This window comes from Equus przewalskii, chromosome 21 (assembly GCF_037783145.1).
Source record: "Equus przewalskii isolate Varuska chromosome 21, EquPr2, whole genome shotgun sequence".
In the NCBI taxonomy this organism is placed as follows: domain Eukaryota; kingdom Metazoa; phylum Chordata; class Mammalia; order Perissodactyla; family Equidae; genus Equus; species Equus przewalskii.
In genome coordinates this window covers 27,947,502-27,975,039 of record NC_091851.1, presented here as the reverse complement: position 1 = coordinate 27,975,039, position 27,538 = coordinate 27,947,502, and the positions used below count along the sequence as shown (strand labels likewise).

The 27,538-nt window shown below is 39.7% G+C and overlaps 1 protein-coding gene across 6 annotated transcripts in view; it reads right to left on the bottom strand.

The window, feature by feature from the left end:
* The window catches only part of CTNNBL1 (catenin beta like 1), a 155,847-nt gene that overhangs the window by 70,436 nt on the left and 57,873 nt on the right, over window positions 1-27,538 (bottom strand). For all 6 annotated transcript variants that reach the window (XM_070588367.1, XM_070588369.1, XM_070588368.1 and 3 more), the window contains exons 6-10: window positions 25,968-26,061; window positions 22,899-22,990; window positions 14,687-14,759; window positions 14,392-14,450; window positions 12,581-12,729 (exon numbers count right to left, since the gene is read on the bottom strand). In XM_070588367.1, coding sequence (XP_070444468.1) covers window positions 12,581-12,729; window positions 14,392-14,450; window positions 14,687-14,759; window positions 22,899-22,990; window positions 25,968-26,061 — 467 coding nt within the window. The remainder of the gene's footprint in view (window positions 1-12,580; window positions 12,730-14,391; window positions 14,451-14,686; window positions 14,760-22,898; window positions 22,991-25,967; window positions 26,062-27,538) is intronic.

Below are 27,538 nucleotides of genomic sequence, written 5' to 3'. Positions count from 1 at the left end.
TATTTATAAAACATATCTGACAAAAGATTATATTTAAGATATATCAAGAATTGTTATAACTCAACAATAAGACAAACAAGCCCCCCCAACCATGGGCAAAAGATTGAACAGACGCCACCAAAGAAAATATGTGAATGGCAAATAAGTACATGAAAAGACACCCAATAACATTAGCCACGAGGGAAATGCAAATTAAAACCGTAAGACTCCAAGCATACCCACTGGAATGACAAAACAGATAACACTGACGGTACCAAGTATTAGCGAGGATGTGGAGCAAATGGAAGTCTCATGCACTGCTGGTGGAAATATAAAAAGGATATAACCATTCTGTAAAACAGATGGTAGTATCTTAAAAAGTTAACCATATACCTATCATATGACCCAGACATTCAACTCGTAGGTATTTATCCAAGAGAAACGAAAAATATGTCCACCCAAAGATTTGTTCACAGACATTTATAGTAGCTTTGTTCATAACAGCAAAAAACTGGAAACCCAAATGTCCATCAACAAGTGAATAAACAAACTGATACAGTCATGCATCACTTAACGACAGGGATACATTCTGAGAAATGCGTCACTGGGCAATTTCATAGTTGTGCGAACATCACAGAGTGTACTTACACAAACCTAGATGGTATAGCCTACTACATACCTAGGCTATATGGTACTAATCTTATGGAACCACTTTACATTTGCGGTCCGTCACTGACCAAAACGTTATGCAGCGCGTGACTGTATCTTCATAAAATGGAATGCTACCTGGCAAAGAACAAACTATTGAGACACATGGATGAATCTCAAAATAATTATAGTGAGTTAAATAGGCCAGACCAAAGAAGAGCACATACTGCATGATTCTATTTACATAAAATTCTAGAAAATGCAAATTAACCTATAATGACAGAAAGCAAATCAATGGTTGCCTGGAGACACTGAGGTGGAAGAGAGGAGTTATGGTTTACAAAAGGAGCACAAGAAAACATTTGGGAATGATAAATCTATTCGTTATCATGCTTGTGGTAATGGTATGATGGGTCTATACATAGTGCAAAACTCATCGAATGGTAGACTTTCAATACGTGCAATTGACTACAGTGGAATGATGAAGTGCTAGCAAGTCTGACGGAAGGGCTCAGACAGGTCTTACACAATTTCTTGCTAGGTAATCCTGCTTCAGTCTAATCTGCCTTCTCAGCCACAGCACTTTCCCACTTATGAAGAGGTAACACCAGCCTGGAGGGCTGTTGGAAGGGTCATTTTGTGTTTTTGAAGCTTTTTTCTGGTTCCTAGAGAACAGGTACAAACTACTATTTTTCACCTAAGAGAGAACGGTAATGTTCAGTGAGTGGAGAAAGGGAACATTTGTTGGACAAACGACAAGCAAGATCTGTGTGTGCAGCTTGGAGCACAAACTGTATACAGCCCCATCAGGAAGCACAGCTGACTGCTAAAATATTTGCATTATTATTTTGCTTTTGCAGCTGAATTCCAGAGACTGACGGTCAGAAGAAAAGGCCCTAGCTCTTAAAAAACAACAACAAACCCTGTAAAGGACCACAAGAATAAAAATGCAATAGAGTTTAGACCTTCATATGTTCATTAGGAACAAAACCAACAAAGAATAAGGAAAAACCAAGAGAATAAAACTTCAAGGTTAAAAAAATTCCCCAGGCTGGCCTACCTACCTACATGCTTTCGTTCAAGTGCATAGCCCAAAAGGAGGCCTGCAAAGACTTACTTTGCAGATGGCATACCATCACTGTTTTATTTGTGTTCTTCGTCAGAGACATTTTTCTTTAGATTTAGGGAAATCTTACTGAAAGATCTCAGAGGAAAAAATATTGGTGGTTCCTGAAATGGATGTGTCTATGTACCGTTCTCTTTCCATTTTTTTTTCCCTAGCCTTTACAGTTAATAACCAAGATGGGTTCACTGTATTTCTGCCATACAACCCCAAGCTGCATTTGTACACATCCCTTGGGACCACGGTGGTCTCTTCTCTAACTGGAACAGGGTTTTACAACAGAAGTAATAAGCTTCATGTCAACATTTTCAAGGAAACTGACAATGTAATTCTTTTGTCTCCCACTGGCATTGTTATTTCTTAAAGAACACTGAACCATTTGGTACAAGGACATACTGTTAAAAAGTGCTTTGTGGTGGCAAGAAGAGAATGATCTGGAGTACAGCCTATAATTAAACCTGATATATTGGAACCTTCTATTTGTAGCAAGCATCTCACCAAAGAGAGACATCTGTAACCAAGAACATGGAAATGGCAAACCAGTCTCCATCTGGGGGCAATGAGGGCATTTTTATGGCTCTACCCTCATTGCCTGCTAAATTCTAAAATGGCCATTGCCCCATAAGTACAATTTAGTCTTATTTCTGTGAATTGAGCCCTCTGAATCTGATCACTCTGTTAAACTGCAAAATAAATTGTGACTTTCCTAAATTTCATTTTTCTGTCAATTCTATCCCTGACTATGAAAATATTAGTTCATGTTTGTATCTTAACTCTTCTGCTGCTGGCCAAAGACCATTTAAACATCCTCTCTGTACCCAGCTCCTGACTATCAGATAAGCCAAAAGAATGAGGCCAAGCTGCCGGACACACAGGAGGAGGGGCTTGGGTCCTCTCTTCCTTTCAGCACATGGCTCTACACTGCCCAAGAGGTTCTGCACCTTCCACCCTCACTTCATCTTTTCTCTTTTCTTATCAAAACACTACACCAAATGAGAAATTCCTTTTCGGGGTCGGGGGGGGGGGAGGATTCTTATACTCTAGGATGGCTACCTGCAGTTTTCACAGCATGAGTTCCATTTTTAAATACCACCTCAACAATCGTTTCCTCTGTTCCAAAATGTCTTCATCTGTCCTTTGGCAGACAGGAAAAAAAAACACACAAACCTGAAAATAGCTTTTTTTCTTCTTGATTCTGTCAAGCACTGTGAAATCCAGACACTCAACACAGGAATGAAAAAAAGTCACCTGACAACTAACCTAACACCTGGGTGGAAGGGGAAAGGCCTATGAGGTAAGGACAAAGAGGTACTAGACCGCCCCAAAGTCCCCAGAAACAAAAGCGAGAGACTACAAATCTGCATGAAGGACTTCTCTGAACCTGGAGTAGAGAGGTTGTAAGAAATGAATACCTAAACTATAACCTGCAATACCTCTGAGGATGAGGGAAGAAGAAGAGAGTTGAGAGGTCCAAGCGTCCCAAAAGGGGATAAATGAAGCGGGCCACTTGTGCTGGCTTCTGCTCTGAAGCCCAGCACGGGCACAGGCCAAACAGGGCAGCGAGCCCAGGACTACGGCTGACGCCTGGCTTCCCTGCAGCCTGGAAGATCAGGACCACAACCACCCGTGGCCTGCTTTGTGTTCTTCACACACTGAAAGGCTTGACAGGGAAAAGCAGGATGAAATATCTCCAGGCAGGAGGGTGAGTTTTCAGCTACATGGCTTTTAATAAGTCACTCCTCATTCTTTGGATCTATCTATGGGATTGGCCAGAAAGTCTATGACCCAACGATTCTAAACAGTAAAAATGCTTCTCAGATTTGTCTCATTCATTTAGAAAATATTTACTGGGAGCCTAATGTGTATCTGTTGCTAGGTACTGGGGATGCAAAAAGAAAGAAGACCTGGTCTCTGTTCTCAAGAGTCTTACAGTAGAGTCAGAGACAAACAGATATTTATCACATAGGGTGGGAAGTGCTCCCACAGCATGCTAGAACCTAATCCTCAAAATTTAGGGGGAGTAGGTATAAGGACCAGGCTGGGGGAAGTAACAGGGGCAGAGGCTTCTTAAAGAAGTTTAGCATAAACATCAAGATGAGTCACCCAGAGAAAATAATGAAACATGTTAAGGAATCTAAAATAGTTTAGTTTAGAGAGTAGAATGTAAACGTGTGGAAAAGGGAGAATGAGAAGAGACAGCCATAGGAGAATTAGGCAGAGGCCAGATCCTGAAGTGACTTGGTACTATTTCAAATGTTCATAGACAAAGAAATAAAGCTTCATTTAAAAAAACATTAAATTTCACTAGGGGCCGCCCAGTGGCCTAGCAGTTAAGTTCGCGTGCTCCCCTTCAGCGGCCTGGGGTTCGCAGGTTCAGATCCTGGGTGCAGACCTACACACTACTCATCAAGCCATGCCGTGGCAGGTGTCCCACATATAAAATAGAGGGAGACGGGCACAGATGTTAGCTCAGGGCTAATCTTCCTCAAAAAATAAATAAATAAATAAGTTTCACTAAGAAAGAAAACAGAAAGAATAACTTTCCATAGAAGAAGGAAAATGACGAAAGAACCAAAAGACAGAACAAAATAAAACCGTTAGAACAAAATAGACAAGAAAAGGGCCAAATGTAATAATCATTACAATAAAAACAAACACATGAAATTCATCTACCTCAAGACAAACTCTCACATTGGACTAAAAAAACCAAAAAACAGTTATATGCTCTTAGTGAGAGTCACATATAAGACAAAATGACATAAAAAGTTAAAGATAAAATGATGGGCAGGAATACAATAGATAAATACAAACTTATAAAAGATTTCAAGGCAAGTTTACAACCTGTAACAAAGAGGGCTATTTAATATTGACAAAAGACACAATTCAAGATTAAGATAAAATTAGCATTTACTTGCTGAATAAGCAAGTTAGAACGTAACAAGCAAAAAATTCAAGAATAGGAAAATACTCCAGTTATAGTGAGACACTAATACTTCTTTCAGAATTTGACAAATCAGTCAAAAAAAAAGATACAATATTTATAAAATTGATTTAGGAGATACAGCACTTTATGCCCTAGAACCACAATTCTACTAAATGTCCAAGGAATATTTACAAAAACTAGCCATCTACAAGGCCACAAATAAAGTTTCAAATTCAGAAAAGCAGATATTTTTTGGCCTATATTTCTGTTAATGTAATAAGTAAACAAGACTTATGTGATGAAGCTAAGCAATTTTAAGAGAAAAATTATAACCCTAAATGTTTTTATTTTAAAATAAGATAATTATTTTAAAAGTATTAACCATGCAATCCAGAAATTTGCAAAAAGGGCAACACAATAAACGGAAAGAAACTAGAAACAAGGAATTAAAGGCAGGAAAAAAAATGCCCAAGAAAGCAAAAAGTATACAAATAAACAAAATACCAAAAACAATCCCAATCACTTCTAACAAATTTGAGGGAAAAAAGCAGGGAAATTTAAATACATAACATTAGGAATTATAAAAAGGACATAAAGTACAGAAAATGAAAAAGAAGAAATGAAATGGAAGATATGGAAAAGAATTATAAGAATACGAGGACAATTTATCTTAACAAACTGGAAAGTCTGTATAAAACTGACAAATTTCTAGGAAAATAATATCAAATTGTCTTAAGAAAAAATCAGAACACTGATGAAAGAAATCCAAGACCTAAATAAATGAAGAAATACACCTGCTTCGTGGACTGGAAGACTCGTTACTGCAAAGATGTCTGTTCTCTCCAAAATAATCTACAGACTCAATTACAGATTGAATAATCTATAGATTCAACGCAATCCCAATCAAAACCCCAGTAGGGTTTTCCTGGAAATTGACAGGCTGATTCTAAAATTTATGTGGAAAGACAAAGAAACTAAGGAACTGGAATAGTTAAAATAATCTTTAAAAAAATATTAAGTCAGAGGACTCATACCACATGATTTCAAGACAACTATAAAGCTATAATTATCAAAACAGTGTGATGCTGACAAAAAGAGAGACACACAGATCAATGGAGCAGAATAGAAAGCACAGAACTAGATCCATACATCTAAGATAAATTGATTTTTGACAAAGGTATAAAGGCAATTTAATGGAACACGGATAGTCTTTGCAATAAATTGTGCCAGAAATGGACATCTATATGGAAAAATAATAAATAAAACCAAAAACCTCAATTAATACATCACTCCATATACAAAAATTAACTTAAAATGGATCATAGACCTATAAAAGTAAAGTTTAAAACTGAAAACTTCTAGAAGAAAACATAAAAGAAATGCTTTGAGACCCTGTGTTAGGATAACACAGTTTATATACAACACAAAAAGCAAAATTCATAAATGAAAAATTTTATAAAGTGGACTTAATCAAAGTAAAACTTTTGTCTTTAAAAGACACTGCTAAAAAATGAAAAGGAAAGCCACAGACTAGGAGAAAAATATTTCCAAAACATGTATCTGACAGTGACTTCTATCTGCAACAAAGAACACTTAAAACTCAACAAGACAACCCAAATAAAAAACACAAAAAGTTAGAACAAAGGTCTGACTTTAACAAAAGATGTAAGAAAGGTCAATATGCACATGAAAAGATGCTTAACATCATTAGTCATCAAGTATATGCAAATTAAAACCACAATACACACTCACTCAAATGCCTAAAATTAAAGTCTGAGAATACCATGGGTTGTGGAGGATATGGAGCAAGTGGAATTCTCACACCTTGCTGGTAGGAATATAAAATGATACAATCACTTTGGAAAACAGCTTGGTAGTTTGTAATAGTTAAGTTACATTTACAGTATGACCCAGCAGTTCCACTCCTATGTATTTATCCAAGAGAAATAAAAATATATGTTTATCCAAAGACTTTTAAGCATCTTTATTCATAATAGCAAAATACTGGCAACAATCCAAATGTCCATGAACAGGTGAATAAACAAACTGACACACCAGAATGCAGAAATATAATAGACTACTACTAAGCGTGAAAAAGAAACAAAATATTGATACATGCAAAATAAATGACTCAAAAACAATCTGTTGAGTAAAATAAGCTAAACAAAACACATACTGTATAATTCTATTTACATGAAATCTAGAATGACAGTGGTTGCCTGGGGCCAGAGGTGGATTAGTGGGAACTGATTGCAAAAGGGATCAAGGGAATTTTGGGGGGTGATAAAAATAATCTATATATGCCTTGTCCCATATGGTGACCACTAGCCACACATAGCTACTCGGCATCTGAAAATGTGGCTAATGCAAATGAGCTAAAATTTAAATTTAATTTAAATAAATTTAAGCTTGAATTTAAAAATTGATACTTGATTCAGTTATTGCAAAACATTTAAGTATGTTTGGAGAAACCCGTGTATGAGAATTTACTTTTTCAAGTGTAAATTTTATGAAATCTAAATACAAGTCAAGTACTTTACCGCTAACTCATTGGAATGTAAATGTAAAACACTCACTGGATTTCAAAGTCGATGAGGAAAAGAATGTAAAATGACACTAATTTTTTTATTGATTACATGTTGAAATTATGATTTTTAATATATTGGGTTAAATAAAATAGATTATCGAAATTAATTCTTTTTGTTTCTTTTAACTTTTTTACCATGGCTAATACAAAATATGAAACTATGAATCTCGCTCACATTACATTTCTATTGGACAGGGCTGTTCTATACCTTCATCGTGGTGAAAACTAGGGTGTATACATCTGTCAAAATTAAAACCGTATACTTAAAACGGGTATGTTTTATGGTACATAATTTATTCCTCAAAAAACGTGGATAAAATTATTAAATTGGGTAGTACATACATGTGCATATGCATATGTATGTGTGATAATGTGCGTGTATAAATGACTATCTTGTTGGTGACCTTCCCTTCCCAGTAGTCTAAAATATCAAAAGAAAAAATTCAACAGGGTATAGACAGGCAAAATTAACTGTTCCTCTTAACTGTTAACATGTTAAATTATATTAGTTACTTAATGTCAACCTTCCTCACTAAAGCTAAAAAAACCAGCTCATCACCCAAACACCCCAACTTTGGGTGTATATTCCATCTAGCCTTTTTTTCTGTAATTGTTTTCTGGTTTTTAACAGCTTTTTAGGGCTGCCACACATGCAATTTTCTATACTGTTTCTTTTTAAACCTAACATGCTTAACAAAGCTTAACACGAGTTTCTTGAAGGCAGGAATCCTGTCTTCATCTCTGTATAAGCCTAGCACTTAACACAGTAAGTTAATACAGTAGTTTATCAATGTTTTAATAGCTGCAGAATTGTCCCGGACGCTTTACATACAGTCCAATTCCCACAAAACCCCCCCAAATTTGGCTTCCATTTTTCAGATGAAAAAACTGAGGGTCTGGGGTCAGAAAGGTTGGAACAACTCACCAAATATCCAGAACTAGTAAGTGAAAGAGCTATGTTACAAACCCACATCTGCCCTAACTCCAAAGCCCTCCTTCCAGGCTGTACCATCCTGCTGCCTCTCTGGGCATTTCATAACCGCCTGATGAATGCCTGAATCAAAGTAAAGGTTCGTATGCAGGGGCAATGGCACCAAAGACATTTTCCTGAGCTTCTAGTGTTGCAGCTTCCTAGTCTTGAATGGGCTCTCTCTAGACAGAGCAACGGGGCAGCTCTTGATAGAAGATTAGGAAGGATGAGTCTAGTAGAAAAAGAAATTCCTCCCAATTAAACTTTCCATCTGAAATTCTGAAGAAGAAAAATAACACAGAACAGAATGCATGGAAAAGAGAAAAAGGAAATGCTCAACCTGCTAACATATCTAATTAATGCAAAAGAATTAATCCAACAGAAACTTCAGCATTCAAAAATGAAAAGTTAGGAGATCCTAGAGAGGTACAGTTTCTAAGTCTTTTGGAGCTCCTTTTTAATTAGGCTCCCAGAATCTCAGCATTCCTGTTTGAATAACCCGTATTTCTGGTTATTTATTCAGATCCCCAGTGCTGCACATTACCAAGCCATATGCTTCATATTTCCACTCAACCATCCAAAGACGCTGGCAGCTCAGACCTTTAAAAAGCTTAGGGAAAAGTCCCTGCTTTTTAGGGAAAGAGTGTAGTTTTAAGGTTAGAAGGCCCAGGAAGCCAAATGCATCTTCTTTATCTCCTATTGGCTTGGGAGAAGGTAGGTCATTTCAACAAAAGGACAGGCAATTAGAAGGGTAAAGGAGATAAACAAAAGACACAAGAGAGTAAAGCTAGCAAAAACCAGCTGAACGCTGAAGGCCTCTGGATAATACCAATACCCCCTCTAGACTTTAAAACAAATTTTCTTTTTTTTTCAAAGATTGGCACCTGGGCTAACAACTGTTGCCAATCTTTATTTTTCATTTATTTATTTTTCCTGCTTTATCTCCCCCAACGCCCCCTGTACACAGTTGTATATATCTTAGTTGCACATCCTTCTAGTTGTGGGATGTGGGACGCCGCCTCAATGTGGCCTGACGAGTGGTGCCATGTCCGTGCCCAGGATCCGAACCCTGGGCTGCCGCAGCGGAGCACACGAACTTAACCACTCGGCCACAGAGCCGGCCCCTAAAACAAATTTTTTAAAGCAATTCCACAAGGGAAAACTTTCGGTCAAGCCAAGGTCTGGTATGCAGTGGACAAATGAAGAGGTCTACTGTGCCCCAGTCCCAAACAAGTTTTTAAAGAGAAGATATTTTAAAAACATATACCTTGATAATCTTACATACTAAAATAGTTTTAAGCAAAATAAGGTCACTGTAGAATTTGTTATAATAGCAAAACATTGGAAATAACCTCGAATTCAACAACAGAAAAATACTAAGTAAGCTATATTGCCTTAGAGTCTATCATGCAGTTATTGAAAACTCTCATGAAGATTATGTCACAGCATGGGAAACAGCATGTTAAGTTTAAAAAGAAACAGTATAGAAAATTACATGTGTGGCAGCCCTAAAAAGCTGTTAAAAACCAGAAAACAATTAGAGAAAAAAAGACTAGAAGGAATGCACACCCAAAGTTGGGTTGTTTGGGTGATGAGCTGGTTTTTTTAGCTTGTTGGGGGCAGGAATCCTGTTCTATTCATTCCTGTGTAAGCCCAGCACTTAACACAGTACTTGATCAGTGTTTAAACATTTTTTTTTTTTTTTTTGAGGTCATAATAGTTTATTATTTGTCAGTTACCATATAAGTGCATCCCTTCACCCCTTGTGCCTGTCCCCCAAGCCCCTTGCCCTGGTGACTACTAAATGTTCTCTTTGTGTGTTTATCTTCTATATACGAGTGAAATCATACTGTGTTTGTCTTTCTCTGTCTGGCTTATTTCACTTAAAATAATATCCTCAATCCATCCATGTTGCTGTGAATGGGAGAATTTTGTCTTTTTTTCTGGCTGAGTAGTATTCTATTGTGTATATATATACCACATCTTCTTTATCCAATCATCTGTCAACGGGCACTTGGGTTGCTACTATGTCTTAGCTATTGTGAATAATGTTGCAATTAACATAGGGGTGCATAAGTCTCTTTGAATTGTTGATTTCAAGTTCTTTGGATAAATAGCCAGTAGTGGGATAGCTGGGTCATGTGGTATTTCTATTTTTAATTTTTTGAGGTATCTCCATACTGTTTTCCATAGTGGCTGGACCAGTTTGCAATCCCATCAGTAGTGTATAAGGGTTACCTTTTCTCTACAACCTCTCCAACACTTGTTATTTTTTGACTTGGTGATCACAGCCATTCTAATGGTGTAAGGTGATATCTTAGTGTAGTTTTGATTTGCATTTTCCTGATGATTAGTGATGCTGAACATCTTTTCAGGTGCCTATTGGCCATCTGTATGTCTTCTTTGGAGAAATGTCTGTTCATATCCTCTGCCGATTTTTTGATCAAGTTGTTTGTTTTTTGTTGTTCAGTTGTGTGAGTTCTTTATACATTACGGAGATTAACCCCTTGTTGGATATATGATTTACAAATATTTTCTCCCAGTTGTTGGGTTGTCTTTTCATTTTGATCCTCGTTTCCTTTGTCTTACAGAAGCTCTTTAGTCTGATGAACTTCCATTTATTTATTTTTTCTTTTGTTTCCCTTGTCCAAGCACACATGGTATTCAAAAAGATCCTTCTAAGACTGATGTCAGAAAGTGTACTGCCTATATTTTCTTCTGGGAGTTTTATGGTTTCAGGTGTTACCTTCAAGTCTTTGATCCATTTCGAGTTTATTTTTGTGTATGGCAAAAGAAATGATCTACTTTCATTCTTTTGCATGTGGCTGTCCAGTTTTCCCAACACCATTTATTGAAGAGACTTTCCTTTCTCCATTGTATGTTCTTCTGTTTTAATAGTAGTTTTGCATGCCTATATTCTAAATTATATTTAACAGATACATATCAAATTTATAAAAAAATTTTACAGAGTTTTCAATGTATGTGAATAGAAGTTTCAAGACAGCTGACTCTGGCTCAACTTCATGAAGAATAATTTTATAATGATTAGCATCTTCCAACCATGCAAACATGCTCTACTGTTTTTCAATTTAAAAAACCGTCCCTTGACTCTACACCACACTCTAGTTACCAGCCCCCATTTATCTACTCCCCTTTCTACCCAGATTTCTCAAGAGTTATCGATGCAAGCTACCTCCCATTTACTTCCAACTTTAGGATTCTGTGAAATATACTATACGATATCCACTTGAAATACTTTAAGGAATTAGAGCATAAATAAGATATACACGACAAGTACTATAAAGAAAAGTTCTGGGGCCGGCCCCGTGGCTGAGTGGTTAAGTTCGTGCACTCTGCTGCGGCAGCCCAGTGTTTCGCTGGTTTGGATCCTGGGCGCGGACATGGCACTGCTCGTCAGGCCATGTTGAGGCGGCGTCCCAAATGCCACAACTAGAAGGACCCGCAACTAAGATATACAACTATGTACCAGGGGGGATTTTGGGGAGATAAAGCAGAAAAAAAAAAAAAAAAAGATTGGCCACAGTTGTTAGCTCAGGCGCCAATCTTTTAAAAAAAAAAAAAAAGAAAGAAAAGTTCTAGAACTGTCTTGCACATTTTCATATCTCCTATGCTAGCCACAAAGCACATGCACTATGTATAATGAAAAATATGTATAAATGAAAAATATGAATGCTATTATACTGTCAATAACAAAAATACAGACAAATATGGCATAGATAGGTCTATATAGGATATAAAGAAAATTGGGTTAAGTTTAGAAATTAATACAGGATATGTTTAGAAGTTAATGACTAAATTTCCCAAAACCAACAAACTAAGAGAAGGAGCAAAAAGACATGCCTCTTCAATGGGAGTGGTCATATTACCAACTGACAAAACAACAGGGTGCAAACAGACCAAAGAATTTTTTTTCCTGAGGAAGATTAGCTCTGAGCTAACATCTGCCACCAATCCTCCTTTTGCTGAGGAAGACTGGCCCTGAGCTGACATGCGTGCCCATCTTCCTGTACTTTAATGTGGGACGCCTGCCACAGCATGGCTCGACAAGCAGAGCGTAGGTCCACACCCAGGATCCAAACCAGCGAACCCCGGGCTGCCAAAGCGGAATGTGTGAACTTAACCACTGCGCCACTGGGCTGACCCCCAAAGTCTATTTTTTTATTCATCTACTCTAACTTTAAAAAGACCACACACACAGCTGAAGACTTTACTGTTTTGTATATCTAGGAAACTCAATGGAATAAAAGACCACAGCTACGTGTTCTTGAATCCAGGTTAATAATGAGGACTTGGCCAAATAAGATGGAAAGCTAGGGGACAAGAGCATACCTGAGCATGAGATTCATCAGCTGAAGACCCTCGCCCTTCAGGAAGCGCTCACGATTGGAACTGAGCATTAGGCAGGAACAGAGTGAATCAAACAGGTTCTCCATCATCTCCTGCTCCTCGGCCGTGCTAGGATTGTGTCTTTTAAACACCTGTCAAGCAAAGACATCGGAAAGCACAGAGCCATAAGAGAATGTCTTTTCATCAGTCAGCCCTCAACAATTTCCAAAGCCTGTCTGTTATGATAACCCCACAGTGAGTTATCAGAAGCTCAGCAAACAAAATTCTCAGCAGTTTCCATTTTAGAGAAACTGGGCTTTCTGATTCACAGGTATTAAATCAACGGCTATCAGTTCATGCAAAAAAACCAAAATAACTAACCACTGGATCCATGAGTGATTGATAGTCCCAAGGAGGCAGATTTAAAAAAAATAAAACTGCTTATAACACAGATATAGAAAACTCCAGGAGCCAGCCCCATGGCCGAGTGGTTAAGTCTGTGTGCTCCACTTCAGCGGCCCGGGGTTTGTCGGTTCAGATCCTGGGTGTGGACATCCACACGACTCAACAAGCCATGCTGTGGTAGCATTCTACACAGAAGAACTAGAATGACTTACAACTAGGATATACAACTATGTACTGCGGCTTTGGGGAGAAAAAAAAAGAGTAAGACTGGCAACAGATGTTAGCTCAGGTCCAATCTTCCTCAGCAAAAAGAAGAGGATTGTCAGCAGATGTTAGCTCAGGGCTGATCGTCCTCAAATAAATAAATTAATTAATTACTCAATTAAAAAATAAATTAATTTAAAAAATAAGAAACCACAACCAGAAGGGTAAATCTTGGCTCAATATAAGGAAGAGTTTCCTAACCATCAGAGATCCTGAATGGCCTCACACAGCAGTTGTGGCTCTAAGTCATGGGAACAGTTTAAAGCAGAAGTTTTATCTTTGCCAGAGATATATGGCATGTTAAGAGGAAAAGCCTTTTAACAGTACTGTATGCATACCCATACATACTACAAAATGATCAATAATCTTGCAGGAACGGGACTAAGCACCTTCCCAGAACTGGAAACAGATTCACATTTCAAAGCTCTATTTTTAGGGGAGGAGGCCAAGCCACTCAGGCTGCTGGCACCAAGATGGAAGCTGTATGCAAACTGACAACACAGACACTTCCAACACTTTCCAGATTTTATCCAAATGATCTATTTTCAGTCCTGTTTTTGGAATAGCACAAATGAGATTTGTTAGAAGAAATCTTAACAGTATTTCCAGAAGGCTAGCAGAACAGCACTGCAACTGGATTTACATTTTTTACAGTGAGCAAATGGTAATCGCCAATTTCTCATTCCAGCCTCCATACTGCATCCTTCCCCATCCTCCTCTGTGACCTCTATCCCACTGCACTGGAACTTGTACTCCTTGAGTTTATCTGGATCCTAAATGAATAGACTCCATTTTAGTGGCAGATTGAAAGGAAAGGAAATGAATAATCCTGGGAGTGGGTCAACTGAAAATAATTTGGTATTCTTGGCCTAAGAACATACACTTAAGGGGGAGGCACACCTCTTTTGGACTGACAAATACCAGAAGACTGAGAAAGTCCACACGAGATACACAATGATACCTGGTCATAAAGCACAAATGAATAAGAAAAGGAGGCAAACCATGTACCTCCAATGTAACCTCAAACCTGCCAACATACTCCACATGGCTTGCATCACATTCCTTCCCACAATTTCCAGGTCCACCTCCCATTTAAAGCAGACCATGTATCTTCATGGCAGACAGGAAGCATCAGAATTACTCACGGATAACTGCTGAAGAAGCACATCGATTCCATCCAGCTCCCCAAGCAATTCCCTGTTTTCTAAAAGGGGAAAAAATAGAGGAAGAAAAAAAATGAAGCTAACTGTCAGATTTTACAGCCGTCTAACACTGATACATCAGCAAACAAAATCAATACAGCTTGACAGAGTACAAAAGCTGCACAGAGAGCGAGTGGGAGAGCAAGGGGATGCCAAAGGCAAGAGAGCTTGCTGTCATGATCTGAAACAAGCCTGGCTCCTATCCTAACAGAATATCAATACGGAGACGAAGCCTCACCATCATTGTCCTGGAGCAATATGGCCAGCACTTCACTACAATACAGTTTGTTGGCATCGAAGGGCATCTTTGCCTGTGGGGAAATAGGAGAAATGAGAAAAACATTAAGGGGCCTTGCTTGCTTCCCCAGGAGGAATTCTTCACGAGTACTAGCACCTGAGTTAGAGAGAAGTAGAAGTTAGAAAGGGAAAAGGCAGGTTAAGGGTAAAAAGAAAAGTGCCACCTCTGTTCTCGAGAGACCAGACTCAAGTACTACACAGTAAAACCACAAATGGCAGATGTACACAAGGGCTCTCATACTCCTGATGCCTAGGCATGAACGTCGCCTCCTCTGTGAAGTCTTCCCAGATTCCCCATTTTGTATCGAGGGATTATTGTCTAGCAAATAGTACATACTCAAATGTGAACTGCATGAAATTATTGAAAGTTTTGAACTTTTAAGACTAAAATCCATCGTGAAGCTTCGTTCTTAAGTTACAACCATAAAATTATGCTGTAAATTAGCTGATAGATGATCTGAGCAGTTGAAAAGAAAGCAAGTTCAGATTAGCTGAATGTATTTATACCAAAGTAGCTCCTCCTGGGTTTTTAATGCTTAAAATTTAATTTGAAATCAAAACCTATCTGTTCGTGCACCATAATCTGCCTACTATTTAAAAAGGAAACCACATTAAATATGCAGAAATGTGTTAATTTTTTAACACCCAAATTACTACCCACAATTCTTTCCCTGCTGCATGCTCTGCTACTTAGAGTTTCAGAGGGGACACATCTACTGCAGAGTCTATCTTTCACGGCCATTCACACTGTTGCTTCAGCAGCGAGACTCAAACACCTCATCGCTAACAATGCCCCTCGGATAAAGGTACACCAGAGAGGAGCAGGCCTCACTGATGTGTTTCTATTTACCGCACCCTTGATCCTTAAAATGCAGGCACATACACAACGACTGTTAATCAGCAGCAGCCTTGCTACCTAACCAGGTTTTTGAAGTGACAAATAATTTCTGTACCTAGAAAGGACAAGGGAAGTGTTTATCTTGGAGCTAACACCTCCATCACCTTAGCGCCATTCACAGTTCTGTTTGGACATTGATTTTGTACTTAAGGAGGAAGAGTGGCCCCTAATGAAGCAACACCCAGCATCTTTTCAGTTTTCTGTGCACGTCTTCCTCGTCAAGCCTAAGTGCACCCCACAGGGTTTCAGGAGGCTGACCAGGTATGACCCATCTTAGGTTAAAAGATCTGTAAATGCAAGGTCTTACATGTGCTGACTGCAAGGTATGCTCCCTGGGCAAGCTTAAGGCCTTGTATCAAGAAATTCAGTATAACAGCCAGGGTTTAAATGCAATCTGGGGGTGTTTAAATTTAAGAAAAACAGTTTTATAAAAATCAAAACACAAAAGTGAAAAGCCAAGCGGTGAGCATCTCTATCAGAATCAAGGATTTGCTAGTAAAATTACTTACTCAAATTATTTAAGTTACAAATATTGCTTTTGTGTGTGTGAGAGAGGAAGACTGGCCCTGAGCTAACATCTGTGCCAATCTTCCTCTACTTTGTATGTGTGATGCCACCACAGCAGGGTTTGATAAGCGGTGTCTAGGTCGATGCCCAGGATTTGAACCTGCAAACCCCAGGCTGCCAAGGAGAAGCATGTGAACTTAACTATTACACCACCAGGCCAGCCCACAGATATCGCTATTTTAAATAACTTATATACAGCCTTTCAAGGGTCAGGGTTCTTATCTGAAACCAGAAACACTTAACTGAAGGAGCCAGAAGACCTCAGGCTGCTAAATTTTATCAAGTAGTTCAGTTACATTAAAAAAAAAAGGACATGAATCTGGGATCAGACACACCTACGTGTGACTCATGGGCATACACTACCCATGTGGGACAAAGTCTGCAGTTCCCAAACATGTGCCGAGGTACCTGGGGCATCATATTGAATTCACAGGGGCATCACAGGATATTTTAAATTTCCAAGGAGAGCCCAGTGACATCTGCTATCTGTTCAACACTGCACTAACTACTAGCTCCAGGTATGTTTCTTTTGATGACACCTATCTTTGTGAAGCTGGGTTTTCGTGGCTGCCGTGATAAAAGAACTGTGTGAAAATCAATGTGGAATAAGAATGAGGGTGGTGGTCTTCAATCGCTTCCAAAGTTTTAGGAGCTGTGCAGTATTCAAAAGGCACACACATCCATTAGTAAGTAATTGTGGTATTTAAGGACAAAATAAAAATATTTTTTCTTTTAATTCATGTGTATTTTTTCAAATTGTCAGGACATAAATATGTATCACATTGTTTGGACCTAACTACTTAGTAAACAGGACCGTTAGGTCTTTTTTGGCATAGGGATGCTGTAAAAAGAAAATTACCACGACACTAATGGCACCAGGAACTGAGAATGGGCATCCATGAGCCCAGTAACAATTCTTGGTCTCAAGTTTCCTTATGTGTAAAATGGGAATAATGAAATAACATCTTTTTTGGAGAGTAACTATGAGAATTAAGTAAGATAATATGGAAGTACCTAACACACCACAGATACTGCAAGTTTTTTTGATGACTGCAATCAGATATATCCAGCTTAGGGGCCGGACCTGTGGCTGAGTGGTTAAGTTCTCGCACTTCACTTTGGTGGGCCAGGGTTTCTCCAGTTCAAATACTGGGCGCGGACACGGCACTGCTCATCAAGCCACATTGAGGCGGCATCCCACATGCCACAACTAGAAGGACCCACAACTAAAAATACACAACTACGAACTGGGGGGCTTTGGGGAGAAAAAGGAAAAATAAAATCTTTAAAAAGAAAAGAAATATCCAGGTTAGAATCTCAGCTCTAATGGTTACTAGCCATGTGATCTTCGCCAAATTACTCCGCCTCTTTAACTGGATTTCTCTTATGTTAAGTGAAAATAATAATAATTTCCTCATGAGTTGGAGAAAATGAAGCAGTATATACATAACAGGCACCCAACAACAGAGTTCCCCTCTACTGAGAATTCCTGATTCCTCCAGGAAACCTCCAGCTTTTGCTGTGTGGCACTTCCAGGAGTTTCCAATTTGCTCAAAATAAATTTTTAAAAATCAAAATCATAGTTTTGTCACTTTTTTTCGTAAAATATAGGTCCTTTGATTGAAAAATTGCCATGAAGGAGGAATCTAATCAGAAAGTCAAAACGATGAGGCCCCCAAACTCCCCAATATTGAACCCTGCAACGTTTCAGAGCCTGAAAGAGGTGCCACGTGGGAAGCAGCCTGGCAAGAGGAGGCGGCTGTGGAGGCAGCCGGGCCCGAGCGTCACAGGCTCTCCCACATACTTCCCTGCAGTTTGGACGAGGCACCTCCCCTCTCTGGATTCTTTCCTCCTCTGTAAACTGTGGACAGCAGCACCCACTTAGAGGGTTTTTGGGAGGATCAGAAATAACTATTTAAGCTATCTAGAATAATGCTTTGCACACAGTAAACAGCCAATATATGACACCCATATTGGATGGGGATAACTTAGTGGTGATGATAATGATGATGAAGAAGGCGACAAGCAAATATTTTAATCTGGTGAAAAAAAAATAAAAGAAACTGTGGGAAATTGTGGACTAGGTAGGAAGGAAGGAGATTAATCTTTCATGTCTAGCCAAAGACAAAAGTTACCAAATAAGTTTTATTTCTGTTAAATCTCAGCAGAGATGACAGCCTCCAAAGCTTGCAAAATACCAAACTGCCAAATTATAAGGACATTTAGTCAAAATCAGGAGAAAGGAGAATTCATTTAGCAAGTATAGTCTTTTGGATTTTGCAGAGTTAACCAATGGGACTTGGAGCTTCTAGGGCTCTCTTCTATCCAGGTGCTTGATAATCCTAAATCTTTCAGCTGTCAGAGAAATTACAGAGTCAAGCATAGGTTTGTACTCAGCATGTACTAGCTTTGAATAAAATTAAACTTCACCTTTTTGGGAGCTGCCGCCTTTTCGGAAAGTATAAAACAATTATGCTACCACCCACAGACAGAAGCTGCAGGTTATTCCCGCAGCTCACCTCTGGTACCTGGAACACACGAGGCAGGTTCAGACACATCTACAGCCCCGTACAATTGTCAAAGCAGATGGTGCCCTGCAAAGTCCCATTCCTGGTCATAAGAGGCTAAGGACTTAGCACCAGATGTACATGTAGTACATGTACACAATTCATTAGTTCACATGCTGAATGTTGCAACTGTTTTTGAAGCATTAACTGGGAAACAAAAGGGAATCTTAATTTTGTTTCTTTAGAAAAGAAAAAATAAAACTTCTGGTTTTGGTTATTATTTTCAAAAGTACACAATATCCTAATAAATTTGTATTCCCCATTAAACAACGAACTGTGATGCAGCCTCTCTCACACTCCTGTTATCTGCTTACCTGCTAAACCATTTAATGCAATCATCTGCAATGGGCTTCATCCTCATTAGCACAAATTAGTGAGGTTTCATTTAGTGGGTGAAAAAATCCATGAGTATCTCTATAGGCTGCTAGGCTATCAGTACAAAAAGGAGATTCGTCAATGTGTCACTCAGTTAAGAATTATTCAAGGATACTGAATATGGAATGATCAGTTAAACAGCAAGGTTTTATCAAGTAATGCATAAACATAAGTACTCTAGGATGGCGGTTCTCAGACTTTAGCACACATCCAAATCACCTGGAGGGCTTATTAGACCACAGATTGCCGGCTCCACCCCAAGCTGGGCAGATTCAGAGGGTCTGGGGTGGGTTCAAGAACTTGCATTTGTTAACAAGTTGCCAGGTGATTCTGATGCTCCTGGTTGGGGACCACACCTTGAGAACCACTGAAAGGAGATGCAACTATGACGGAGACCCAGTCCTTGCTCTTAAGAAGTTTGAGAATACTTGGAGAAAGACAGTGAGCACACATAACAATATGAAAGTCTGCCAGGTGATGAAGAAAAGATGCTCCAGGAGGTAAGTGTCACCCAGTTATGGGAATATATCAGAACCCAGATCTGCTACCTCCCCCAAGAGAACCAGTGGGAAAAAAGCACAACGGCTGATATTCAGGCAAGAAAGAGAGCAGGATGGGCTGAGGGCAAAGCAGTGCTAGGGAAAGGGTGCACGAAGAAAGTCTGGAGGCTTGGCTTTTAACTCCAGCTCTAGCTCTAACTAGTTGTATGCATTTGGGCAAGGCATTTCATCTCTATAGTCCTGATTTTTAATTTTTTATCTGCAACAAAACTTAAATTTCCTTTCAGTTCTAAAAATGATGGAGGCTACATGGAAGGGTAGGAATTTAAGCTGGTTAATGAAGGTTGTGTATAATTTAGAAACATTTAGGAAAGACAGGATTCATGCTTCGTGGAGGGAGGAGCATAAGCAAAGTCAGATACAGAGGTCAAATTACTCTGACCTTTGCAGAGAAGAGGATAGGTAAAAGAGATGTCTGAAAGGTAATAAGACTGTTTGTTTTTCAAAACTGAAAAGTGGAAGGGTCGGACCAGGCCAGGTGAAGGGGTCTTAAAAAGTAAGCAGAGAAGGTGGGATCTGTCATAGAGGGCGTTAACATTACTGTAGGTAGGTTCTTGAATAGGGAATGACATACTGAAAATGCAGTTTTGAATCAGTCTGGGAGTAGTGCAGAATAAAAACGGGCAACAAAAACACTCACATCTCTAGAGACCAGTGGATCCTAGTGAGGGCTGTACATTAGAATCACAGGTGGAACTTCTCTAAAATATACCAAGACAGAGACTGAGAGAGTAGGTCTAAGAATCAGTATTTTTTAAAGTTCCACTGGTCAAAGTCATAGTCTGGGTCCAGCACTCACTTTGACTTACCACGATGTTTCTGACGGTGAAGATTATAACAAGCACTTTCCCATATTATGAGAAATAAGAGCAAGGCACTGCTTTTACAGACATGCCTTCTTGCTGGCTTCACCCGTAAGCAGGACTTTCTTTCATTAATGATCTGGGCAGCACAGGATTTTTCTAAGGGCACTTGCTTACTAGTAAAATAGCCAAATGGTATTTTAATGTTTAGGTACCCTGAAATCTTGAAAACTTGTTTTAAAGAGAGCAACATGGTTATTTATGCCCTGAGGATTATATAAACACTGTGCCTAAAAGGCAAGAGTCAACAGCTTTTTGGACTACCAAATGGGCCTCCTTATTACTCTCATAAGGGGAATGGAATCTAAGTCAAATACCCAAAGATCTCAATTTCCCTTCCTATTACCAATTCAAAAAAAGACTCCAGCAAGTTTCAACAGCTTTCAAAAGGAGGAGGCGGCCTTACAATCTGGTTTAATGATCAGTATAGTCTCTGAGAAAAATTAGTCCTAACTTCACAGAGACAAAAACTATTGGATTATTTTGTATATTTTCTATTTTAAGCTCGGGGCCTAACCTATGGCCACTGCACCAACAAGCCAGGTCCCTGCCATCTAGCCCATCTCCTTAACTCTGTGTTCTACTTTCCTCTCCTCCACCTCCCACTCCCAAAATGTCTCAAGGCTTTGGAGAATAAAAAGTTGTTGAATACTGAGGAAAGCAGCAGCTGAGGGAGATGTGAAGCAAATTACATGGGGAAACAAGTCTAGTTCTAAAACCAAAGGACATCAAGACTCATGAGAGAAGGTCAAAAGGAAGCTGCAAAAATGACAATGCATATGTTAACCAGCCCTGGTTTTTTTCCTCAAAGGAAAGGCGAGGGCACGCGTGTGTGAAAGGAGTTGCAGTCTATTGAACTATGCATTAAGTTTATCCTCTGTCAGGCAAATGTGCCCTTACCCACTGACAGTAATATTTAGGTTAGCTGAATATCCTCAGTTCATGTTATAAAAGTCTATGTTAGAGATTTAATGGGAATGAATGGTTAAATAAGTAGGATTGAGGAAGACCTAGATTGTCAGAGACGGAGGGAATCATGGGGCATATGATATCTTAGGTAGAACCTTCTTCCTTAGCCTTGCCAAGACAGTGGGGGATAAATCTGTCCTGATGCACCTGAGACCTTCTGGATCTCTGTGATGCTCTGAACCACAGCAAGGCCATGACTACTTAGAGAAGCATTCTAGCTATGAACAAGTGCCTCCTCACTGGAAAGCTGGGAATCCTTCCCTGCCCGAGGGCCATCTGAGTAGCATATAAGCAGTTCCAAACTGCCTCCTATCACGTCTTTGCTTAAAACTACTCTGAGAGAAGCTCTTGCGTGTCCTTTTCCTCATCTACTCTAAGGGACAGCACTAATTGTTAAAAAGATGGTCAAAAGGACTATGCTAAGAAGGAAAGAGAATGAATAATCTGACACAAATACAAACAAAGGATATAAATAGGAAGGGAAAAGAGATGAATACAAATAGTTAATAAACAACTGGAAGCCAATACACTTCCCTTGATTTTAAAGTTCCAAATTAAAATAATAAAATATCAGCATTCACTTATCACATTAACAAAATTTTAAGTTTGATAATACCCAATGTTGCTAGGGGAAAAAGACCCTCTCAAATAAGTGGAGCAGCCTTTTTAAAGGACAATTTTGCAATATCTACAAAAATGTTAATGCGCATACCCTTTTACCTGGCAATTCTACTTCTAGGAATTTATCCTACAGATAAACTGACACAAGTGTGCAAGAAAAAAATAAGTGTGTGTGTATACAAGAATATTCACCACAGCATTATACTAACAGTGAAAAACTGTTATAAACAGGTAAATGCTTAAACTAATTTTGGTATATCTGTAAAATGGAATACTAGGCAGCCAGTGGTTCAGTGTGAAAAAACCAACTTGCAAAATAAAATATTGTATACTTCTCTTCGTGAAACGCACACATACACCCATACTCCTACAGACATACAGAAAATTTCTAGAAGGATTGATAAAATATTGTTAACAGTGCCTGCCTCTGGGAAGTGGAACCAGAAGGAATCAGCAGAGGGGAACTTTTACTTTCAGTTCTCTACCTTCTGTACCACATGAATTTGCTTGTATTTACATATGTTTACATTATTCTCAGAGGTACTAAAGGCTATTTTGTAAACCTCTTCTTTTAAAACAAACCAAAGAGGAAAACAAAGAAAGAGGCAAGAGGTACCAAAAGACTCCTAAACTAGATCATAGAGCCCGGAGGTGACGATGCGCATCAGTGACCCAGCAGGAGCCCCGGCCAGAGCAGAGAGGTTTGAGCTGTAGTCCCACAGAGCCAACTTACCTTCAGCCTCTTCAGCAGCCACTGCAGAAGACCCTGCTGGGCAGCCTCCGTGCACATCTCGGGCCGGAACTCAGCCATGTTTTCCACAATAGCTGAAGGGAGATAGACGCCAGTCATTTGGGAGGGTAACTCTGTTTCCATCGGCAACAAGCTTGCTTCCCCTGACAGGCATTTTATTCCTCTTCCCACTTCCCTGTATCCCTCCCAGCCAGATGCAGTGTTGTCATTTTTAGATTAACCAGGGAGAAGCTATGGGGCTTTTTCTTCAAGTCACGTTACAAGTAAAACCCATAACTGAAAATGATAGAATTCACAGAAGGAATAAGTGATAGATTTTCTGTGCGAATAGGGAACAACGCTAGAGCAGAACACACAGAAGGGTGGACATCTGCCTAAGAAGGCCCTCTTTGTAGTCTTCATTGTATTAGAGTCCCAGAGACCTGTGACCAAAGAGACGGGGAGACCAAAGAGACAGAAGCTTTAGGAAAAAATCAGGGAATGGTGAATTCAGAGTCTCTTCCTTTCCTGACTCTTCTATTTTCAGTCCTTTCTCTGGATATTGCAAGGGAAGCAAGCATGATCTTCTTAATTGAACAAAATAACGTACACAGAGGGGAAAGGCCATGCTGGCAGAAGTAACTGTCAGGTGCTCGGAAGCAAATATAATTAGTCCTGCTATCTCTTACAACAGACAAATTGCTGCTTAATAGAAAAATTAAAAATTAGGAGGCAAAAAAAAAAAGTTACTGCATGACTATGATACTAAAAAAGGGGACTTTAAAAAAAAAATCACCTACAGTCCCAGTGTAACACATTCCATGCTTTCACTTCCTTCAGGGCCCCTCCCACTCCATATCCCAGGATGTGTTACTATTATAAAGCAGAAACAGTTCTGTGTTCTCTAAGCACAATGCCCAGAAGACGTCAGATGTGAGTTCTGATCTGACGTTTAGGAGAAAGGGCTGAAGAAATCACACACTTCCTATCTTCTTCCTCACTCCTTCGGCCCTGTCAGCCTCGCCAATGGCAAGCTAAGGAACGACAGGGCAGCCCCTCAGGGAGGGGACTACAAAGCGGTGGAGCACAGTAACAATGAGACCCCTGAGAGATGAAGAACGTAACACCACCTGAAATTACTTTCTCACATTTGCTAAGAAAATCAACTCATTCATTTTAATCCTCTATGCCTTTATCTTATTCTTCTGCTTACACTTTAGATGGCTTCCTGTTGCCTGTTAGAATACAATCCAAACATCCTGCCATGGTTTACAAGGTCTTCCAGAATCTGGACAAACTTACTCCTCTGGTCCCATCTCCCACATAGACATTTCTCTTCTTTCCCCAAAGTCCGTGCCCATTCATGGCTTTGCAAATGATACTCCCCTACCCAAGGGTCCTTCTCACATTTCTCTGTCAAAATGCACCTGCCTTCATACTCAGCCCCAGTCGGCTACTGCTGCTTTCCAGCAATCTGGAGACTCTTCCTCTTCACTTCCACAGTGCTCTCCACCGACTCCTATTATACCGTCTGTCACCTGCATTATCTTTCCCTCCTGTTCAAGACTTTCCCATCAGTCTGCCTCTTAAGGAGTAGAACCACGCCTAATTCACCTTTAATCCACACCGCTGGCCTAGCACATGCCTGACAAACATCAGGCACTCAACAAGGGAGAGAGGGATGAATCTCCTGACCTGTTGGTAGGTGACCAAGTTGAAACTAGACAGATCTCTGTAGACCGTCAGCCTGGTGCTTCATCCATTACACCAGGCCCTTTCTATTAACAGTCAGTTAAGATTTTTGATAAGCTTTCTCTTCAGCAAAATTCAGCAATAGGCAAACAGATAGCAATGCCAAATTCTGGCCCTGGACTATAGCCAACTCCCAAATTACAGATTGTTGTGTTCTCTCTTCTCTTACTCCTTAGGTGCTATGTCTCCCTCCTTCTTTATGATAATCCTCACAGAAGACAGTATAAAACTATAAGAGAAATCTGTGGTAGACACAAAGCTGCTGAGAGAAAATCTAATCTCATCAAAATTTCTGCTTCTGCTGGGCCTTGTTCATTTCTCAAGCTCTGTGCACAGATATGTCACCTTTGGTTTTATAAAACAGCAAACAGCGATAAAGAAAACCACCCAAAAGTGCAACTGTAAATAGGCTATTGGTTCGGCAACTCTGCAGAGGGAAAGACTGGGGAGGCCCCAGGATGAGGTGGAGGAGAGGAAATACTGCAGAAGAATCCACTTAGATGAACAGATGATGAAGGGGCAGCCAGGTTAACAGCAATATTTCAACTTCTAGTTTACACGCCAAACTATACATAAGAAGAGAAAGAAACACTAGGGGCCGGCCCCATGGCCGAGTGGTTAAATTTGGGGCGCTCTGCTTTAGTGGCCTGGGGTTTTGCCGGTTCAGATCCTGGGTGCAGACGTGGCACCACTCATCAGGCCATGCTGAGGAGGCATCCACATAGCACAACCAGAAGGACCTACAACTAAAATATACAACTATGTACTGGGGGGCTTTGGGGAGCAGAAGAAGAAGAAGAAGAAAAATAAAAAAGATTGGCAACAGATGTCAGCTCAGGGCCAATGTTTAAAAAAAAGAAAGAAAAACTCTTTTTCAAATAAAACGTCCTATAAAGGCACACAGTTGTTCAAAAGTTTGTCGCTACACTGAAGGGAAGCAGGAAGAAAAATCAATATATGGAGATTAAAAAATTGTAAAATTTACTTTCCAAAACAAAAGAAAGAAAAAAAGAAAAGAATTCACCCTGCATAGACTTCATCCTAACTTTTGGAGGCAAAGGTATGCTAAAAGGAGCTGGCAGTTTTTGTCCAGGAAGGTTACCTACTTACTGGATTTCTGCTCTTACTACCTGCCAGCCAAACCAAAGCTGCAGTTATACGAAATTTACACAAGGGTCTTCCTTTCTGAAAAGGCAGTTTGGGAGCAGAAGGAAAGGAAACACTACTACTGTTGACTCTATTATGAAGGAGGAAGGGAAATGAGCACCAAGCCCCAAAACACACACAAACTTGGGGAATGCTGGCCGCCCTTGCCCTCACCCAGAGTGTTGTGGACGCCATCTGCCTCTTCTTTCACGGACTCATCCAGACGCTCCAGGTTCTGCACGAGCAGCGCTACCACTTGCCCGTCCACCTTCAGCCACAGGGAAACAGAAGAAGAGAGGGATACATGTCACGACACAGTCCCAAAAACATTCCCATTCCCATACTCACTTGTCTCCTGAATGAACCAAGTAAATAATCAGCCACCTATGGTTTACAGTGTGCTCTCCCATCCCATTATCTTTGTTGAGACTTGAAGTGACCCTGAGGCAAGGAAAGGGCAGGCATCATAACTTAAGATTGAAGCTTAAGGAGACAAAGTAAAGTTCAAGGTTCAAAAGTTAGTGATGACAAGGCTAGTACTTGAACCTAGGCCTCCGAAAAGCAAGTCCAATGCTCTTTCTATTTCTCTGTGGTATTTAAACACCTTACAAAAATGCCATCTTAAGTCAGGTCAACAGTTCATTCAAGTCAAAAGCACATTTCTAGACCACAGCACCAAGAGACGTTTAGTTGGGAAGTTTACTAGCCATACTCTACACTGACTTCAAAATTTAGGGTTAAACTCAAAACATTCCTAACTTCCATGCTAAGCTTTTATGAAACTATTATTTCTGATGAATTTCTAATTCCTTCTTGAAAAGAATATTAACATAATAAAATGCCTTACATTTGTACTACACTTAATGCGTAAAAAAGCAGTTATATTTCTCTCATGTAATTTGATTCACACAACACTATAGGAAACAGGCTACTTTCAGGAGCCACATCATACCACCGATATGCAAGAGATTAATGACTTAACCAAGACCACACAGCTAGTGAGCAGTGGCAGCAAAAGCAAAACCCAAGCTTCCTTCCCAGGTGAAAGAAAGCCGAGACTACTTCATGCTACCTCGTGGCACAATATGTGTTCTTGGAGAGACCGCCTTTGGGTAACCCTGCAGCACACCAAGGAAGATAACTAAGGAAACACTTCATAATCAAGAAGTGATTCTCCACCTGGTAATAAATTGCCCCGTGGTCGCCAGTAAGGAAGCCTGTATTGGAAGATAAGGTGTGCTGCACACTGTGGTGAATGCGCTCTCACTGCCTCAGTCTCCTCACTTAGGAAATGGAAACATAGCGTACAGATTAAATGAAAACCTGCAGCATGCCTTACCCTGGGTCTGGTTCGAAACTTAAGTAGAATGTTAGAATTTAGCCCCTCATCCCTCCTGACACCTGATTATCCACTGCTCATATCTCCCAAGGACTGAGACAGACAAGTTCTCTGAAGGCAAGCACTGCACCCTCCTTCACCTGGGTACACTCTTCCAAGTCTAGAGCAACGCTATACATAGAAGACACTCAGTAAGTTTTGCTAAATTTAAATAAACTGACACAGCACTGACTTTGTATATTATAATCAGATCTTTATATATATTGCTCCATTTACTCTCATGTAATCCTCACAGCTTTTACAGGTGAGAAAACAAAGGTCCACAAGGTTAATTGCCCTGGCAAAAGTCACAAAGCTTGTCGCAGAAGTGACCCATTTCAGGACTCTATTTTTTCCCATCACACCC